Source organism: Macadamia integrifolia, chromosome 3 (genome assembly GCF_013358625.1).
Source record: "Macadamia integrifolia cultivar HAES 741 chromosome 3, SCU_Mint_v3, whole genome shotgun sequence".
Taxonomy (NCBI): Eukaryota; Viridiplantae; Streptophyta; class Magnoliopsida; order Proteales; family Proteaceae; genus Macadamia; species Macadamia integrifolia.
The window spans coordinates 14,307,754-14,329,386 of NC_056559.1; the positions used below are offsets into that span (position 1 = coordinate 14,307,754).

Here is a 21,633-nt window from a genome sequence, read left to right on the forward strand (position 1 = left end):
AATCAAATATTACTATGCCGCATTCTCCCTCTTAACTCTTAGTGGGAATAGATAGCTTAAATTAATAAAATATAAAAATAAATGACTCAGATATATCTTGTGATTTTGAAAAAGATCAAGTTTCACTTTTACATAGATGAAAAAAATTTGAATATATTGGTCTGGATCTAACAGATCTATCCTGGTCTTCTTAAGAAAAATCAGATTTTTTTGAATTGGATTTTTTTACCTTTATACCAGTCTGTATCAATACACTGGTATGGGATCATCCCAGAATCTTTATTATAGCCTTCCAATTCCAATAGAAATCACCCGATTTGGGTGATACGATACCGATTCCTAGAACTGGCATGAGATTAGGAATTCATGGAACTTCAGGATAGTGTACATTACATCATCATTTTCTTTAATAATACAAATAATATATAAATCGGAATCCATTTCAGTGTTAATGGAACCTAATCATCTATAAATTTCATACATCATGTAAAATCTATCCTAGTTGATTGCGATGTTATTTCAAGTCAGGATCTACTAAAAATTTTTGATGACAATCTTTTGCCAGTGTTGGTATTTGTGAATATATAACTAATCTTTATAATTTGGAAATTATGACGAGAAATAAATAATATAAGACATAGTGAAGGTTCTCGTCATGCGATTACCATAATTTTAGGGTTTCCGGATCCCAATAGTATTTGGATTAAAAAATAATAATAATAAAAAAAAAAAAAGTAAATTACCCTCGAGACCTCATCGCTTCAAGTGGTATGGCTCTAAGGGGCAGAGCTTTCTGCAAGGTGATCCCAAACTTATCCGCCATGTCCATGTCCTTGGGGTTCGTCCCACCTTCAATCTTCCAATCAAACGATTGCAGAAGTGAAGCCAACATCAGGTGCAACATCCGCAACGCAAGTGGCATCCCCGGACAGATCCTTCTGCCAGCTCCAAATGGTATGAGCTCAAAGTGTCGGCCTCTGACATCAATTCCCGACAATCCCAAGAACCTCTCAGGAAAGAACGAATCCGGGTTCTTCCAAATGCTAGGATCTCGCTCAATAGCCCACGCGTTCACCAGCACTTGCGTATCCTTCGGCACAGTGAACCCACAGATCTCCACTTCAGTTTCGGCTCTGTGAGGGATTAAGAGCGGAACTGGTGGATGTAGCCTCAAGGTCTCCTTCACCACCGCTTCTAAATAAGGGAGCCGAGCGGCATCAGTCTCCTCTACTGGTTTACCCTCATCAACGTTTTCTTGAAGCTCCGATTGAACCTTCGCCATTGAGTCTGGATTATGGATTAGCTCCGCCATGGCCCATTCTATAGTGGTAGAGGTCGTGTCAGTTCCTGCTATAAATAGGTCCTGATAATCAAAGAAAAAGGAACAAATCAGAGCCAATACATACATAGATAAATACATAACAAAGAAGGAACAAATCAGAGCCAATTTGAGAAATGAGAGTGGACCCCAAGCAACGATTTGATATCGGAACGGCCGAACTCCGAACTGTTGTCTTGGAATTGATCGAGCAGGGCGTCTAGTAGATCATTATTGGGAAGAGAATGAAGTGAAGCTCTGGTCTTCAATCTTTTGTCTATCATTTCCTCGAACATCTTGTATAGTATACCAAAATAAATTTTCGAACGGCGCCTTATACCTTGGGGATCAAATGGTCTCAACAGAGGGAAATAATCCGAAAGGTTTGGTTTTCCTGACTCTTCCAACACTCCCCACACCACTGCTTTGAACTCCTTTGCGGTCTCAGAGTCTAGACGTGCCACGTCGAGGGAGAAGATGGTGTTTGATAGCAAGTTAAGGGTGGTGGTGAATGCGGCCTGACCAATATCAACAGCTCTACCCATCTGGGCACTTTCGCGAACATGAGCAAGGAGCTCCCGTACCTTCTGGCGCCGCAGGGATTCGCTGGCGTGGAGTCTCTGTGTAGTGAAAATTTGATTGTTGCAGAGCTTACGGAGGTTTCGCCACTGGGAGGAGGGAGGAAGAAAAACCATGGACGCCAGATGGTGGTTCAGCACCCTAACGGAATCCAAGACGGTTCGACCGGCGAAGGCTTGATCGTGTGTCTGGAGGACCTCTTTGGCCATTGTGGCAGAAGAAACAACGACGGTCGTTACACGACCGAGCTTCAGAGTCATGAGTGGGCCATAGGTCTGAGCGAGTCTTGCGAGCGACTCATTGGGTTTGTTGCCGAGTTCGATGAGGCTCCCAACGATGGGTAGAGGGACGGGGCCTGGTGGGAGCCTCTTGTGGCTCGTGCTGAGGGCGGAGATCCATCCCCGCAGACTCCACAGCACCAACAAGATACCTAACACCAGGGTGTAGAAGTCCATCTCTCTCTCTCTCTCTCTGTCTGTGTGCAAGCCTTCGGTTTTGGCACTTCAACCTTTTTGATGATAAGCCTATAAATATCATGGCCAGATAATGGAAGAGTCATGAGTGGGCCATAGGTCTGAGCGAGTCTTGCGAGCAACTCATTGGGTTTGTTTCCGAGTTCGATGGGGCTCCCAACGATGGGTAGAGGGACGGGGCCTGGTGGGAGCCTCTTGTGACTCGTGCTGAGGGCAGAGATCCATCGCCGCAGACTCCACAGCACCAACAAGATACCTAACACACCAGGGTGTAGAAGTCCATCTCTGTGTGTGTGTGTGTGTGCAAGCCTTTGGTTTTGGCACTTCAACCTTTTTGATGGTAAGCCCATAAATATCATGGCCAGATAATGGAAGATGTCAGAAAGGATTTTGGCTTCTTGTAGGGCGGACAGGGGAAGGAGTCAAAATCGTTCTGGGTTTTGAAGAAGGAAGATGTAATGATCATTTTTGGGTAAAGGTAGCACTCTACCCGTAAGGAGCTAAAAATTCCTTAAATTCGAAGTCAGGATTTCAAACACATGAAAGGAAAACTGGAATAACACTGGAAATACGATCTCCGATTAAATTCCAAGAAGGATTATTCCACGAAGTTGTTTGGACTTCTAGGTTGTGTCTATGGTAGATGCATTGATTGATCACATTGATTGGCCACATCTACCTCTCTACCAAGAGTTGAGAAGAAGGGATAAAAATCCTCTGTTTTGCTTCATTTATGTTTTTCTTGTTTTGGTACCTTCAGAAGACGACATGTGATATTACTTTTTTTTTTTTTTTTTTCGTGAACGGCCAAGATAGAGTTAAAAACCAAACTCAAACAAAACCCGGTTTTAGACTTGAATGAATCAATCCACTCATTTGAACCAAATCGGACCGGACATATTAGGTTTGAATGAAAGCCTAAAGAAACTCCCACTGTTTTGCATTCTCTCGCCCCTCCCACGGCCTCTCGCACCGCTCTCTGCTCATGAAGAAGACTCTCCCACCTCTCTCACTGTCTCTCTCTCTCACACCTCTCACTGTTCACAAAGGAAAACTCCTCTCACCCCTCTCTCTCTCTCTCTCTCTCTCTCTCTCTCTCTCTCTCTCTCATACACACACACACACACCTCTCTCTGCTCACGAAGGAAAAGGAAAAACCCTAGCGGGTTTCTGCTCACGAAGTTTGCGGGGTGCTTTGCTCACGAAGGTCTTTCTGCTCCCGACCAAGGTCACTCTCTCGCGAAGGTGAGGTAAACAGTGGCAGGGTCGAGTCGATCTCTCTCTCTCTCCCTGCTCACGAAGAGAGTCGTTGATACTCTCCATTTTTCCTGGGTTAGAGTACTCCTTCGTGCCGAAGCGTATCTCTGTTACATCTCTCTACCCTAACCCGATTCAACCACATGAAGCTCTCGATTGCTCCTTCTCTGCTCACGAAGCTACCGAACGCTCCCTCTATCTGGACCAGAAAGCCCTAGATCCCCTTGTCTTCTAAATATCTCGCACGAGAAAGGTTTCTTTTTGCAAGTAAGCTCACCTATTGCATTTAATCGACGGAGAGGGCAGCGCTAGATCCCCTTTTCTGTTGATAGAGGACCAAAGAGCCCTAGATCCCCTTTTCTGTTGAATATCTCGGACGGGAAAGATTTGTTTCTGCAAGTAACCTCACCTATTGGGGTTAATCGAGGGAGAGGGCACGTTTTTTTGAGAGGAAAAACTGAGAACATTTTTAGAAGATGATAATGTCAATTTCATGGTAGTCTTGAATTTTCAGGCATTGATGGGTATGATCACAGGTTTTTTTTGAATGCAGGTTTTCTCGATTGCAGGTTTTTTTGGATGCAGATTTTTTTTGAATGCAGTTGTTTATTTTCTTCTATGGTTTAATTTTTATTTTTATTTTTTGGTTTTTGAATGCTATTGTTACTTGTCTGGTAATAGGGTAGGATTGCAGAGCATAATTTCTGTTAAGGGTGTTTGATTGGAGGTTTCATCAGGTTATTTAATGATCTTAGCTCACAGTTACAAGTTTTTTTGTGTAGGTAAGGATTCTTTAGCTCAAATGGTAGAGCACCTGGGTAATGCCCAGGTTATGGTGGTTCGAATCCACCAAGACTCTGATTTAGAGATGGGTTTCTTATGGTGAATGGAGAGGGGTTTCTTGTCTTGAATAGAGAGTGGTGTCTCATCTCACTTGTATATGTTGAGATGTCTTATAAACTAGCCAAGATGAAACTTTGTCCATTATGCATCCATTATTACAAGTTAATGATATGTAAGAGAAACTTTGTCTATTACAGACCGGCTTTAAGCCTCTTATGATAGACTGTAAAGACAGTTCAGATAAACCATATAAGAGAATTACTAGCCATGGCTATTTCTAACCAGTAAATTAATAAACCTGGTTACCTGAAATATGATTTAAGCTAGACATTAATACTAATGGTACATTGAGAACCCAATAAAAATTAAAGTAAACGAAAGCAGTAATGAAGGCACCTACACAAGTACAGAGTTTTGAAAGGAATGCTGAATGAAACATTACTGTATGGCTGTAAAATGCAGAGAACCACCCAAATATGAATGACAGGTTACATGCTGTTTACTACATGTAGAATTCAGCAACTCAGATCAAATGCATAGGAACCAAAGATTGTGACTCAAAGGGTCTTCATATAATATCCACCTCATCCCTCAGCCTCATGTGCTGAAATTTCTGTTCTTTTTTTGACATCTCACATATAGTGGTAGCAGTAATAAGGGGAATATAAAAAGCTTGTATGACTTGAGCTAAATGGGCACATGACCATGCTTCCTGGAGCCTCAACTAGAAAACCTTTCACTGTTTTAAGTGCAATAACTAGACAATGGTGGAGTGGATATTGTGAATGAGTAAACAGAAGATGCAATATATACGGAGGAAGTGGCTATATATGACAGGAGTAAACAAGATGTATACCGAGAGCATATGAGATTCATGCATTAATGAACAATTGGATTCAGTTAAGTAGGTCACTATAAGCATATGAGGTTCAGGTTCAAACAAGTGTCTTCATCACAAGCTCAAACAAAATCCATCAAAATTATAGGCACTGTCATTTATAGTTATGAAAGTTCAAACAAGTGTCTTCACCACCCTAACATGAAAGTTCACAAGCCTTGGCAACAAGGCATTACAGACAACCCAATCTGAGACAACAACTGTGTATAGGCCTTGTCATTTATAAATAAAAGCAGGCACAACTAGCATATTGGCCTTGGAAACTGGTTGTGCAGTTCCAGTCCTAAATAACACCAAACCTACATTCATAAAAAAAACAAAAAAGCATCAACAGTTGGCCATCTACATTCATCAAAACAAAAAAAGGAAATCCATCAAAAAAAGTCTCAATTCATCATAAAACAAACAATTCCAGCCCAAAATAACAACAAGAATAGAACAACACCACCCAAAAAAAAAAAAAAGATATAATAAGTTAAAACATGTATGGTATTTTGTTCAAAGTCGTGGTGGATTCGAACCACCATCACCTGGGCATTAACCCAAGTGCTCTACCATTTTGAGCTAAAGACTTCTTACCTACACAAAATTTTTTTTAGCACATTAGAGGCTAAAAAATCAATAAAAATGCTAAAAATTATCTAACCTACAAGCTTTTCATCATACATTAGAGATTTATTTCAATTAAAAAAAACTCATATTCTAACGATAAGAATGACCAATCAATCTTTCCCTCCAATTTGTGTGTGCTATGCAGGGTAATCAACAGTTACTAAACCACAAATTACTAAACTAACTAGTAGCCATAGACCACAGGGGTAAGTGATGCACAGACTTCAGAGTAGAATATTTTGGCAAGTGCAAAAACTTGGCAAGCTAATGCACCAAATAATGCGCCCTTGAAACTAATACTTTGATACTTTGATCTCTTGCAAGCTAATGCACCAAATAATGCGCCCTTGAAACTGATACTTTGATATTTTGATCTCTTGCAAGCTATGCAAGCTAATGCACCAAACAATTGAAATTTGACAAGTTAATGCACCAAAAGCACAACATGATTGATACTTTGGTCTCTTGCAAACTTAGAAACTGGTGATTACATTGAAACTTGACAAGCTATGCACCAAATAATGCCCCCTTTGGCTTGACCATTTGACTACAATTAATAATCACTAGGTTGTTGACATTATTTAACCCAAATAACCATTAATTGGATGTAGTACATGTTATATGTCTACCAGACATCCAATAAATTCTTTGCATATTATTGGGGATTACAAAAATAATAGAAAAGTGGTGAAGGAAATGAAGGGGTTTACCTGTAGCCGATTGGTGTGGAAAAGATCTCCACTATACAGATAGAGCTTCGGTGCGGAGTACTCTAACCCAGGAAATATGTAGAATATCAACGACTCTCTTCGTGAGTAGGGAGAGAGAGAGATCGACTCAACCTTGCCACTGTTTACTTCGCCTTCACGAGAGAGTGACCTTGGCCAGGAGCAGAAAGACCTCCGTGAGCAGAGCCCCCCACAACCTTCGTGAGCAAAAACCCATTGGGGTTTTTCCTTTTCCTTCGTGAGCTGAGAAAGGTGCGAGAGAGAGAGAGAGAGAGAGAGAGAGAGAGACGGTGAGAGGGGTGAGAGGAGTTTCCTTCGTGAACAGGGAGAGGTGAGAGAGAGAGAGAGACAGTGAGAGGAGTGAGAGAGTCTTCTCCATGAGGAGAGAACGGTCTGAGAGAGGCAATGAGAGGGGCGAGAGAAGGCAAAACAGCGGGAGTTTATTTAGGTTTTGATTCAAACTTAATATGTCTGGTCCGATTTGGTTCAAATGAGTGGATCGATTCATTCAAGCTTAAAACCGGGTTTTGTTTGAGTTTGGTTTTTAACTCAATCTTGGCCGTTCACTTAAAGTAATGCCATATGTCGTCTTTTGCAAGTAGCAAAACAAGAAAAACAGAGATGAAGCAAAACAGAGGATTTTTATCCGAGAATAAGGGAGTCCGGTTAATCTTTACGTGAAGTAAAGATCCACTTCACGTATGTTGTTAACACGTGGCAATCTTATGACTGCAACTTTTTGTTCGATCTTTTTTTTTTCTCTATTTTTTATGTTTCTCCAACCTTTTATATATTTTTATTCTCCCGGCGTCGTCGTCCTCCTCCTCTTCCCTTAATTCCCAAAAACGAACACCCCTACAACGGAACTACCCCACCACCTCGTTTTTTTTTCTTCCTCACACCCCAACCCCCACCCTTGCAATTTCACCCCAACCCCTGTTCTTAAAAATGGATTTTCTATTTTCTTGGCTGCCCTCAATCCCCGGCAACCCCATCCTCAGCAAGCGCTCTCTGTACATATATCCTTCAGGTCAGCTGGCCGTGGAGGTACACTGGTGAGAATTAGATTTAACATCAATTCAGATCTCTCTCTCTCTCTCTCTCTCTCATGAAATGTGAAATCAATGGAACATGCATTAATCTTGGGTGAACATAGCGTAGGGGTGGGTTTTTCCATAGAACCTCTATTTCTCATTTGCCACCACCAGTGTGGCATTGCAGCTTTTTTTATTTTTTTATTTTATGGGTAGAAAGTGCGACATTGCATCTATTACCTATTAGTTGGTTCTGGAAAAAATAAAAATAAAATTAAAAAATAGAAAAAGAAAAAGAAAAAAATGCAAAGTTTGAATAAAAGAACAAAATGGAGAAAGAAAAAAGTCAAGGATTTAAATCCTCACCAAGCGAAGTTCGAATAAAAGAACAAAAGGTTTGCTTTTCTTGTGTCATTCTATTTGTAGAAGGAAACAAGTGATGATGCTAAGGTGCACGATCCAAACTTGAAGAGAAGATGCTACCATCAAAATCGGTTTAGGAGCTTTTAAACCGAATCGACCCATCATTCACCTATACCAATACAAGAGAGAAATTTGAACTCTTGCTATCAGTCACCTCTCTCGCACTTTGTCCCATTATCTCAGTTTCATCACTTTTGAAGAGAGTGTTGTAATAAACGAACACGTTAGGAGAAGGAAGTGAAATTTGCTCTAAATTTTTTTTCCTTTGTGAACGATTTTTGTTCCCAAATTCAAATCTGTTGTTCCAAGTCCAGAAGATATAAGGATTTTGAGAAGTGGAGTAGAGGGAATGAGTTACCAATAATTGTTGGGCCAAAATTTGAGAATATGCGCCTGGTGATGTGGCAGAGGCGGTTTGAATATAAAAAGGGAAGACATGGGCTGACCGTATGCATAAATAGTGCAACACCAACACATAAGTACGGTTAAAGCACGTGCAAGAGAAGTGGTACCAATGGGACAAGTGTCCACGGCATATTGGAGCATCACTTCATAGGAAGGTGGGTTGATAATGTGCATAATTGGGTAGTTAATCCTTAAGGTATATAAAGAGGAAAAACCAGCTAAGCAAAGGACAACCAACAACATACACACAAACCCAATTACAATGCAACTCTTTTATTCCTTATTTGCTTTTATTTTCCACTATTTAGAGTTAGAGATGGAGTAGAACGCTTCTACCCATTAGTTTTGAATTTCCATCCATTGGGTCTATCCATTAGATTGTTGTGATTTATACTCAGAACTCGTTGAGGAATATATCATTGTTTATTCCTTCATTCATTAGTGGTTTTGATTATTCAAAAATTCTTGGAACTATTAGGGCAAGAAGAGAGACAAGTTGTTTGATCCAGGTCAGATTAATATTTTGAAACCGATAAGAAAGGATTTTGGCACGCCCGCACATACAATGGTCCATCCATTAGATCTCTCTCTCTCTCTCTCTCTCTCTCTCTCTCTCTCTCTCTCTCATGAAATGTGAAATCAATGGAACATGCATTAATCTTGGGTGAACATAGCGTAGGGGTGGGTTTTTCCATAGAACCTCTATTTCTCATTTGCCACCACCAGTGTGGCATTGCATCTTTTTTTTATTTTTTTATTTTATGGGTAGAAAGTGCGCCATTGCATCTATTACCTATTAGTTGGTTCTGGAAAAAATAAAAATAAAAATAAAAAATAGAAAAAGAAAAAGAAAAAAATGCAAAGTTTGAATAAAAGAACAAAATGGAGAAAGAAAAAAGTCAAGGATTTAAATCCTCACCAAGCGAAGTTCGAATAAAAGAACAAAAGGTTTGCTTTTCTTGTGTCATTCTATTTGTAGAAGGAAACAAGTGATGATGCTAAGGTGCACGATCCAAACTTGAAGAGAAGATGCTACCATCAAAATCGGTTTAGGAGCTTTTAAACCGAATCGGACCCATCATTCACCTATACCAATACAAGAGAGAAATTTGAACTCTTGCTATCAGTTACCTCTCTCGCACTTTGTCCCATTATCTCAGTTTCATCACTTTTGAAGAGAGTGTTGTAATAAACGAACACGTTAGGAGAAGGAAGTGAAATTTGCTCTAAATTTTTTTTTCTTTGTGAACGATTTTTGTTCCCAAATTCAAATCTGTTGTTCCAAGTCCAGAAGATATAAGGATTTTGAGAAGTGGAGTAGAGGGAATGAGTTACCAATAATTGTTGGGCCAAAATTTGAGAATATGCGCCTGGTGATGTGGCAGAGGCGGTTTGAATATAAAAAGGGAAGACATGGGCTGACCGTATGCATAAATAGTGCAACACCAACACATAAGTACGGTTAAAGCATGTGCAAGAGAAGTGGTACCAATGGGACAAGTGTCCACGGCATATTGGAGCATCACTTCATAGGACGGTGGGTTGATAATGTGCATAATGGGGTAGTTAATCCTTAAGGTATATAAAGAGGAAAAACCAGCTAAGCAAAGGACAACCAACAACATACACACAAACCCAATTACAATGCAACTCTTTTATTCCTTATTTGCTTTTATTTTCCACTATTTAGAGTTAGAGATGGAGTAGAACGCTTCTACCCATTAGTTTTGAATTTCCATCCATAGGGTCTATCCATTAGATTGTTGTGATTTATACTCAGAACTCGTTGAGGAATATATCATTGTTTATTCCTTCATTCATTAGTGGTTTTGATTATTCAAAAATTCCTGGAACTATTAGGGCAAGAAGAGAGACAAGTCGTTTGATCGAGGTCAGATTAATATTTTGAATCCGATAAGAAAGGATTTTGGCACGCCCGCACATACAATGGTCTATCCATTAGATCTCTCTCTCTCTCTCTCTCTCTCTCTCTCTCTCTCTCTCTCTAAATGTGAAATCATTGGAACATGCATTAATTTTGGGTGAACATAGCGTAGGGGTGGGTTTTTCCATAAGGGGTTTCCAATTGCCATTTCAAATTCCGACAACGTCAATTAACACGATGGCGGAGAGAAACAAGGAGAGGGATACAATTGCAGAACCTCTATTTCTCATTTGCCACCACCATTCATCAGCCCCAGTGCCACTGCACCTATTACCTATTAGTTGGTTCGGAAAAAAAAATGCGAAATTTGAATAAAAGAACAAAAAAGAGAAAGAAAAAGACAAGGATTTAAATCCTTTGTTATTCGTCATCTTGTTTTTCTTGTATTATTCTATCTGAAGAAGGATAGAATAATACTGTGACAATACTGTGGTGAACGATCCAGATCTAAATAGAGAAGATGCTATCACCAAAATTGGTTTAGGAGCTCTTAAATCGAATCGAACCGACCATTCACCCATCCCAATACAAGAGAGAAATTTGAATTCTCTCTCTCAATTACCTCTCTCGCACTCTGTCCCATGATCTCAGTTACATCACTTTTGAGGAGAGTGTAATAATCAAAAACGTCAAGAGAAGGGAGTGAAATTTGCTCTAAATTTTTTTTTTTCTTTGTGAGCGCTTTTGGTTTCCAAATTCAAATCTCTCGTTCCAAGGTAAGAAGAAATAAGGATTTTGAGAAATGGAGTAGAGGGAAGGAGTTATCAATATTAGCTACCTTTTTATCTTCACTGTCTTGTTTGAATTTTTAATATGGAAAAAGTTCTCTTAACCTCATAAGAGGAGAGAGTACGCTAGCTCCCTTTCACTCCTTTTCACATGAAATTCTCCCTTTACACACACACACACACACAAAAAGAAAAAATCACTGTATATCAACCTGTAAAATTATTCTGCGGTACCTCATTGGTGAGTTCCATTTTTAATATTAACCTTTTCTGGTTGCCAATAGGGACCAATGGACGATATCAAAGGCAATCCTCTTGATTCCCGGATATGGAGCCGCACCCGATGGGCTTGAAGCGTCCCCAATGCGAGCCGGTGAAGCCTCTTGTTCCCAATCGTCGTCCCATTTGCCACAAGATTCCCGTCGGCGTAGATCTCATGTGACTGGATCCTCTGGCCCAGCCCAATTGCTTCTTGAATTCTTTCTACGTTGAATCTAAACCCCTTCTCTCTTGCAACAATCTCAATCCAATGCTCCTTATGGGCCTCATTGTTAGGGGCCCAATAAGTCCACAAGTGGTCTTTATCAAGAGCTTTCTCAGGTCCGAACCCGCCATTCTTTCCTCCTCTCTGGCTGCTGGCCTCACTGATGCTTCCCTCTGCCAAATTGGTGGTGAATATGGTGTCAATTGCTCGCCCGAATTCTTGTAGTCGCCGGACATCGGCGTCTGATATAAGCCCAGTTGAATTGGGTGGTACGTTAAGCAAGAGCAAGCAATTTCTACCCACAGAGTTGTAGTAGATGTCGATAAGCTGGCTCAATGGCTTTGGTTCTTCCGATTTGTGCCAGAACCAACCGGTTCTGATCGAAACATCGCATTCAGGAGGAACCCAGTCAGTCCCTCTTGGATCACCCACGTTCAGATAACTGCAATTGGGATGTAAATGGATCAAAACTCAAATAAAATTGAGCACTATCCAAATTCGAATTTATTAACCAATCCAACACTATCCGAATTTGGTCTGTTTATCTATCGGATATATAGAAGAGATATCAACTTCGAATTCTATTTGCCAAACGAGTTCCGGATATTATTCGGTTCAATTCATTTAGCAAATTAATACCAAATTGTTGATATATTCGAAAATAATTGACTAGTTACACGAATCAGAAAATAATCGATCAGAAATTAGGATAACCATATTCACAATTTACATCCGTTTAGTTTTATGATAGATTCCGATGGTGATTTTCTGAATAAGAATTCTCCTAAACGAATATAAACATGGATCGAATATGGATTTAGTCAACTATCCATTGACATCTCTAACTGCAGTCATTAAGTCCTTAATTTTATTATTGTCTGTAAGTATTTGATTTTGATTGGATTTCTAAAATAAATTCTCACCCAACGATGCTTCCATCGCCTATCCTCAATGAAGTCCGATTAATGGTAGACCAGCAGGTACTCCCGGCGTAACCCTTCTCGTCTCCTACCCATCTCACATCAGGACCTGCGTCTGAGAAGATATTGATGGAGCTCTGCAATTCCTTCACCATGGAGAACCAATCTCCAAAGTAGTAATTCATTTTGGTAGCATTGGGACCTTTCGCCCCATCGAACCATATCTCCTTAACACTCCCATATCTGCAAAGAAAAGATTCAATTTTTAGAACCGAAATAGCTTTCTTTTTCATAATTAATTCCTCAGTATATGAGAATTCACCTATTGAGCAATTCCTGCAACTGGGCTAAGTAGTACTCATTGTACTCGAGCTCGAGCCCGTATCTCTTATCGTGCCTATCCCAAGGGGAGAGATAGAGCCCCACATCTATGCCACTAGTGTTTGCAGCATCAACCAGCTCTCTGACCACATCGCCATGGCCGTTCTTCCATGGACTGTTCTTGACAGAATGCTGTGTGTACTGCGAAGGCCACAGACAGAACCAATCGTGATGTTTGGCTGTCAGGATCACCAGAGATACTCCAGTCTTGGAAGCGACATCAACCCATTGATGGGCGTTGAGCCCTGTCGGATTAAACTGGGATGAACTCTCATTACCATTCCCCCATTCTGAATCGGTGAAAGTGTTCATTCCAAAGTGAAAAAACATTATGAGTTCTCGCTGCTGCCATCTCAATTAGCCAAAGGTTGGGGTAGGGAGAATAGGCAGTGGTGGCGTGACTGATGTCGTTTCCAATTCCCTTGTAGAGACGACCAATTCAAATACCTGAAGTGATACAACCATGAAGAAAGCAAACCAGAGCTTGGCGGTGCCCATATTCCTCTGCTTCTCTTCTTATCATGCCGGTAAGAAATGGTGAAAAAAGAGAAAGATGATGAGAATATAATAGGACCTTACAGAATAGATAAGGCTAACCGAGTGTGTTTTTCGAAGTGTTGTCTTCCTCATCTCTATGTCCTTATCTTTCCCAGAAACTCTCAACGAAAAGCACTCTCTTTGTATCTTGCCGGTGAGAAATGGTAAAGAGAAGAAAGATGATGAGAAAATAGTGGATGAGTTTGGATCAGGAACTAGAGAACCACTCTTACATTGTCTAGAAGAGAGAGACTGAGTAGATTCCATGTGTGGATCAGGAACCGTGCAAGAACCATCCTCGTGCAAGGACCTGTTCTGGACTCAGAATAGACAAGGCTGACTACTGACAGAGTTGAATGTGGATCAGGTTCTCGTACGAGAACCATTATATTACGGGCTGATCCATACAGATGGAATCCACCCTTCCATCTGTGAAAATCAGCCCAGTACGAGAATGTTTTCAAGCTGTATCTTCCTCATCTCTAAGTCCTTATCTCCACGATCCTACCTGGTGACATCTCTTGCCCTAGTTACAATACAACTCTTTTCATCAAAACGGACGGGGAACACATTCAAGACTCAAGCCTTATATGGTATGAGAGCTAAATAGACTCTCACGTCAAAATATGCTTCCTTGTCTTTTCTTATTTCTTCTCCTTTGTCCCCAAATTTCAATCATCCAATCTCTATTAGGTTATGCAGTCTCAACTGATCCCCATCATTCGTGGCCACAAGCTGATGGGATTCCTTGATGGATCTCAACCATGACCTCCAGCAGTCGTTCTCCCAACCACTTCCTCTACAGGAAGTTCTAACATTACCAATACACCTCCCATAGCCGCTGCATATGCTTCTTGGTAGAATCAAGATCAACTTCTTCTGAAATGGTTTTATCATCAAAAAAAGAAGGAATGAACAAATTATAGCTAATTTGAGAAATGGTTACCGATCCCAAGCAGCTATTTGATGTCGGGACAGTCAAATTCCAAACTGTTGTCTTGCATCTAGTAAATCATTATTCCTTGTGGGAAGAGAAGGAAGCTAAGCTCTTATGTTCAATCCTCTTCTGGCAATCATTTCGTCGAACAGTTTGTGCAGTCTACCGAAATAAATCGTCCAACAGCACCTTATACCTTGTGGGTTTGGACCCAGAATGCTCTTGATAAAGCCCACTTGTGGACTTATTGGGCCCCTAACGATAAGGCAGATTATTGGAACAGAGAGGGTTTAGATTCAATGTGGTAAGGATTCAGGAATTTGATGTTTAATGATATCATCCTCCGTTTTCACATCACTGATTTCAGCTCAGACATTGATGTTTTAAGTTACATTTCTTCTTAATTATTTTTAATTGAATTTTCTTTTTTCATTAAAAAACATTAATACCATTTTTTATCAGAATCTTTTAAAAACTTTTGATGATCTTAGTTAAGATCAGGTCCATCTATCATGTTGCAATGATTTAGGAATTAAAATATGAAATAAATGAAAATGATCCAAAATAAAAGGCTTACAAAGGAGTTTGTCAGGTGACAAAATAACACATTGAAAAATTAAGTATCAGCAAAAGATGCGTAAACCATTGAGAAGATGCATGGATATACAAAGAAAGGTATCACATTACAATTAAGTTAAGATAAATGGTTGGATTTGAGTATGACATTTTATGTGTTCCCTATGTTCCTTATATATCGTCAATTATCCTTACATGTAAAAAAATTATCATTCTCATCCATAAAATTCTTGAAGTGTGCTCATCCAGTCATACTTTTGCCTATAGCTTATTCAATCATTCTAGTTTTTTTTCTTTCTTAAACTCTATAGTGTGTCTTTTTCAAAGTTCGAACTCTCGACCTTGTTTATATACATTTAAAAATTGCTAAAACAGTATGTGTGGTTAGCAAAAAAATTAAAGTAAACCCAAAAAAATAATTATGATACTAATATAATAAATTTCAAAAAAATGTATTCTTTCCTTCTCTCTACTCTTCTATCCTTACCAACCAAACATACCCTAAGGTTGGCTTCTTCTAGCCATTCAAGAATACCTACAAACGAGGGATCCACATTATTTATGGACTCCAAGTTCCAACAACTTGAGTCCATTCTACGGATCCAGGAAGGGAAAAAGAAACATAATGCACATGCATGCTCATTGATACATCGAAGATCATGAGCTGTATGGGCTGGCCTATGGCCATGTCTTCTGGACTGAACACATTACGTACGTTCCCCTCTGTTGTACTATTTTCCTTGTCCTCCTTTCCTTTTTTTTTCTCTTTTATCTACTTTTCCTTTCCTTTTCCTGGTTGTAAAAATCCAATAGGGTGTCGGGGAAGGATATCACCGGACAATGATAGTCTCTGCTGGTAACAGTTCCGGTCCCATCCACAAATATCGGTTCCAGGTTCCAGCAGCCGATACAGTTCTTAAATGGGCTGAGAAACAGTTGCAATAGTGGACCAATAAACATTAGAAGATTCAGCTCCTCTCCAATTATTTGGATGCTTAATCATTTATCTTTTATTCATTCAATGATTGGGAGAACTTGAACATGTAACTCAGCACTTGCCAACATCTGAGGATGTGTGTTCAATTCCTCTTAGCCATTGGATGAATGAGAGGTAAATAGTTCGAGTTGGAGGGAGTTTTTTTCGGAAAACCCATATACTTCTTTGAATGAAGCTTCTCTTGATCGCACGATGAGGCTCACCATGTGACCCAAAGGTCCGAGAATCCCATGCTCCCTACCCTTGGAGGAGTCTAATCATCCTCAAGTGAGCAGATTCCCTTTCATCGTCAATACAAGAAATTCGATCTTTTTTTTTTTTGGTGTTAGAACACTTTCTAGACTCAAATTTTATTTCGAGAATACATCTCAAACATAAACCCTAAACAACCGAAAAACGGTTTCCTAAGAGGAAATCTGAAACATTTGTTTCACGTGTGAAATGGGATTTCTAGCTAGTGCCTGAATTGGTGTATACCTCCAAGTCCCCTGGTTATGGTTAGGACTTAGGAGTGAAAAAATGAGATCGGACTGGTTCAACCAATTGAAACTAAACCAAAATTGATTGGATCAAATCTTTATATGATCGGTATTGATTTTAGAATTCGGTAAAAGATTGAAACCGACAGAAAAAATCAATAAGACCGACAAAAAAAAAAAAAAAGGATAAAATTGAAGAGAGGTCCAAACGGTACTCTTAAGATGGGCTGGCTGGGCCCATGTGTAAATGAAAGGGGTGGGACGGTGGGTTACTAAAAAGTCATAATTGGGTCGCCCACTTAAGAGAGAGAGATCCAACTCCAAAGGGTACTGGCATATGATATTAAAAGCTTCTTTTGCCCTCTTCAAGGAGAGCACTTACTCAGTGGCCGTAAGCTTTGAATGCTGACATTAAAGTTAGTGATGACCGTTGAAACCAACACCGTTCAGAGGCAGGAAAGAAGTGAAAGGCACAGCAATAGAGATAGATAGAGAGAGAAAGAGAGGGGGGCATGGGCATGGGCATGGGCATGGGCATGGGCATGGGCATGGGCATGGGCATGGGCATAGCGGTGGTTGATAATTTTCTCAACTTAATACAACCTCCTCTTCTTCAAAACTAAACAAAAACCATTTGGTTTTACTGCGACCATTATATTATGGGAAATAACTAAGGCTGCCATGCTAAGGGCATTGGATGCCCCTTTCCAAGTTTCCAAGCGGCCTGGGATCCCCTTCCTTTTATTATTTTCCCCTTTCGTCAAAACCATGAAATATTCAGTTAAAACCAATTTGAACCAGATGGATTTTTGGCTGGCATTCTGTTTCGGCGTTGAAAACTATGATGACACTGGACAGATATGTCCATAGTTTCCAATACTACATTTATTTATTTTATAATGAAAAAAAGGTGTTCCATGATAGTGATCATAGCCTTCAGGACAAGCCCCCGTAGGGTAAGCAGTACTTCCGTAGGACCAATGGGTGATAATGGGCATGTCAAGACTCGAACCCATAATCAGTCAACTCGAACGGTGATGGGTTGAAGGTATTTTCATCACTAGGCTACCAACCCCATTGGTCCAATACTACACTAAAATGTTCCTTTAATTTGATTATTTCTCAATTATATGATCCATCATGTTGATTTCACCTCTCCTAATTTTCATGTAAATGTTTGTATCCTTCCCTTTCAATCTTATTATCTTCAAACTACAATAATAATAATAATAATAATAATAATAATAATAATAATAATAATAGCTAAAAAAAACCGTGAAAACATTAAATTTTTCTCAAAATAAATTTTTAGGTTTAGAAACATTAATTTAACCTAGTGATGACATTATCGACTTGAAAAAACAACATAAAAAACTGATGTTAGAATTGAACCTTATCATATTCGAATGAATATATATGTATTATGCATCGGAGTAGGTGACCTTTAGCGGCCGTACAAGATGGAGTTGGTAAGGGGGTAGCAACACCAGCCATATGTTGCATGGCATGTTGGGTAAGGCTGGAATTTTAATTTCCATAATCTTCAACTTATGAGGTGAGTTCGAACCTTTTCCTACCATGTCTAGTCAAAATAAAGCAAAAGAAAATAGTAAAAAAAATACACAAATCCTTGAGTAATTATAGACCAATAAATGACAAAATGTGCAATAGAAAAATAGGCCCATGCATAATGCTGTACAATTGAATTAAGTCTAAAATGTTACACTTGAACAGTAAGAGCTGCACCACCCAATGGTCCCATATAATCTGTCACACTAGCATCCAATATATATATATATATATATACTAGTAAAAAGACACACGAGCAAATGCACATGGATAAATATATATTTTTTTAATATGTTTGTGAGGAAAAATTGTACATGTGAAAGAGAGGAAGAGAATGGAACAAGGAAGAGGGGAGAGAGATTCAACAATCGCATGTTATAGTGAAAGCAACATTTAAAATGGAGGTCATTAAAAGTACAATGCATTTGATGGCATTGAAATTTGTTGAAAATATTATTATACTTAAGCATGAAACTGAAAATATTGTTGTAGTCAGGCATGAAATCTCAACAACAAAATAATGTGTAGAGACACCCAATGCATAGTTTGTTAGAGAATAGGATTGAACTGACAAACTCAGAACACTCCAAAGCTAGATTGTAGTGATTTGAAGTTTCAACATCACAGGTAGTTCAAAATTTAATCCTTGTATTGCATGTGTTTTCATTTAATTTCTCTAAACCAATTAATTGGTTTGTCTTTTCCCTTAGGCTCCATTTGCTTTCAGATAAAATAATATAGAAGGAAATTTTCAAATAACAAAATTTTAAGTAGGAAATAGAGATGAAAATCGAAGCATGATTTGTGTAGCTGACCATTTAGTCGGTATAAGATTTAGTGTTGAGTTGAGTTGTACAAATTTTACCTAAAACTTTTCTTTTTGTTTAACCTGGAACAGATGAAGCCTTAAAGATCCAATCAAAAGAATTATGATCAGCTTTAAAGACTCCATTTTCCAGCATTGACTGAGGAAATTGAATTGAGCACACAAATGTTTAAAAAGAAGAACATATTTGCATCAATGTGTGAAAACAGTGACGTGGCATACCACTCAATGGGAGCTTTTATTCTAAGACAAAATCATGGTTTAAATGGAACCACAAGCATAAATGTAAACACCAAATCAAATTGTAGAATCCCAATGATGTGTTGTTAAATCAAATTGGTATCCAAATCATGAATCATAGGATCCAAAATGATTCCCCAAAATAATTGAAATAAAATGAAGAAAAACATAGAAAAATCCAAGAAAAGAAAGAACTATTTATCCATATAATTCAATGTCTATCATTAATTGAAAACACTATAAATGTTGTTTGGCAGCTGATATAGCGATACTAATACTGTACAAGATTCACATTATGTACTTACACATACATCTTCTTAAAATGAATAAGACTATCATCTACAGCAATTAAGAAAACGAATAGTTTGAAGCCTCCACCAAACCTCCTCAAAATAAAAGGAAATAAAGGCATCGAATGGGATCAAATATCATTAGGTATTGAAGGAGAGATAGTTATAATTTAAAGGAAAGAAAAAGCTTGAAATTCCTAACTCCTGCTCAAAGGAAATAAAAACAGAAAATCAAGGGTGTTAAAAACCCTTAGTCAAGTGTTAAGAGTGGTTAACGAAAAGAAAAAGAATTGAAAAAAGTGCAACAAAGGAAACCAAAAGATTGATTTTGTTGTGACTGAATTCAACTAATTTCCACGGAGTCACTCGATATATGAAGGTGAAATTAAATATTTAAGATGGTAATTAACTACAACATCATGCTAATGACATGAGGGCCAAAATCGTCCATGCTGAAATACCAAATTATCAAAGAGAGGGAAGGAGGTATACATAGAAAACATAGTTTAACAAAGAAAGACTAGGAACTCATCCAAAGACAACAAATCCTAAAAAAAGAATGAGCATTGGAATTAGTGGTTGCAACTCGCAATCTAGTTTGAGATCCTCTAGTGTAGTCAGACACCTATCAATACGATAAATAATTTAAACTCCAAATTTGTCAAGAATAAAGAATGTTCCCAGTAAAGAAGAAAAACAAGAAAGGGAAGTCATGGGGCAAAACTCTATTCATGTATTTATTTTCAATTCTATGAGAAAACAACATTTCAGGTTTTAGAGGGGTAAAAAAAAAATTGCAAAAGTGAAAGTCGATAAATAAAGGTTCTATACAACACTCAACGCTACCTAGGAAAGATAATTATCTCTTATATTTGGATAAGCCTCTCACAGTCAGCTCATGGGTGAGAAGCTGCTTCCAAAGATGCACATGTTTAGATGGGACCTTGGTGCTTCTACTTCTGGGCATTCTCAGAATCCAGATTATGATAGACCCAGAGGCACTATAATTTCTAAGGACTGGGGGGAGGGTGCTTCTTGAGTTTTGTAGAAGCATCAATACAACACATGAGCCAGTGACTCGAATCAAATAATTAGAAACTTGAAGAGAACTGCAGGCTCAAGTCACAAGTAACACAGTCAGTGCCATCCTACTCAACTGGTGGATCACATACCTTTGACACTTCATTGTCTACTTCTTCACTATCAATACCCTTCATATCACAGACCCACCATCCTATCCATTTGCATCTCAAAATGAACAAAACAGTAGCTTCACTTCTAAGTTGGAAAAAAAAAAATGCCTAGTTCAACTCATAGTAGGATAAAGGGAATTAGTGAACTTGTTAACAATGAAAAAACTCTACACTCAAATGAATAAATGGCAATTTGCTTAGATGAGTTGCTAAAAATTTAACAAACAATATGTGAAAATTCTGATGAGCTTGATTGCTTATGAGTTGAATAATTGGAAAGCTGATTGAAATTATTTCTTGGCCTCTTCTCCGCAATAAAATTCAAGGTGGTTTGTAAGACGATAAACAAACCCAAAAGTGACGAATTCATTCCCTTGCAACACACAACAAAATAATTGAGATGAACCGATTAGACAAACCTTCAATAGAAATTGTGACCAAGAGAGAAGGTCTCATTGTGTGATCAAATAAAAATTGCAATCACTATTAAAGCTACCATAAATTTCCTCACATTGTTGCAAAGCTTCACACCCATTTCTTAGGATGTCCAAAAAATCCTCAATTAAAATTTCAGTAGGAGAGAGAGAGAGAGAGAGAGAGAGAGAGAGAGAATAATTCGACTGACCTGATAGTCTTTATCAAATATCAAGTTAAACTCTCTTCACAGGCGATGGAATGATTATTGCTCAATATATCAAACCAACATGGGATCTTCAGAAATAATTCTAACAGAAGATTAACAATGGGGTTTATAACTGAAACATTAACATAAAAACATAAGCAAAGAGAAAGAAGAAGACCAACACAGGTATGAATATTGACATGCAATAAATCACATAAGTGAATTAGATTGTGGAAAGAGCTTGGATCCTATTCTTCTCCCATACTTTAGGGGATGCAGAAATAGTTGTGAACTCATTGGCCAAAAACTGTAGAGACAAAGGCTAGTTATTGATAGTAC

The 21,633-nt window shown here is 38.7% G+C and overlaps 2 protein-coding genes across 2 annotated transcripts; both read right to left on the bottom strand.

Annotated features, from left to right (window-relative positions):
* Positions 1–638: 638 nt before the first annotated feature.
* Positions 639–2,626, bottom strand: LOC122073376 (geraniol 8-hydroxylase-like). The gene is made up of 2 exons (XM_042637956.1): positions 1,468–2,626; positions 639–1,363 (listed from the first exon to the last, which is right to left on the bottom strand). Exons 1-2 carry the CDS (start codon positions 2,350–2,352, stop codon positions 740–742), a joined length of 1,509 nt encoding a protein of 502 aa, XP_042493890.1. The 5' UTR covers positions 2,353–2,626; the 3' UTR covers positions 639–739.
* Positions 2,627–11,374: 8,748 nt separating this feature from the next.
* Positions 11,375–14,621, bottom strand: LOC122074950 (alpha-L-fucosidase 1-like). The gene is made up of 3 exons (XM_042639940.1): positions 12,970–14,621; positions 12,651–12,890; positions 11,375–12,169 (listed from the first exon to the last, which is right to left on the bottom strand). Exons 1-3 carry the CDS (start codon positions 13,356–13,358, stop codon positions 11,479–11,481), a joined length of 1,320 nt encoding a protein of 439 aa, XP_042495874.1. The 5' UTR covers positions 13,359–14,621; the 3' UTR covers positions 11,375–11,478.
* Between the last annotated feature and the right edge of the window lie 7,012 nt (positions 14,622–21,633).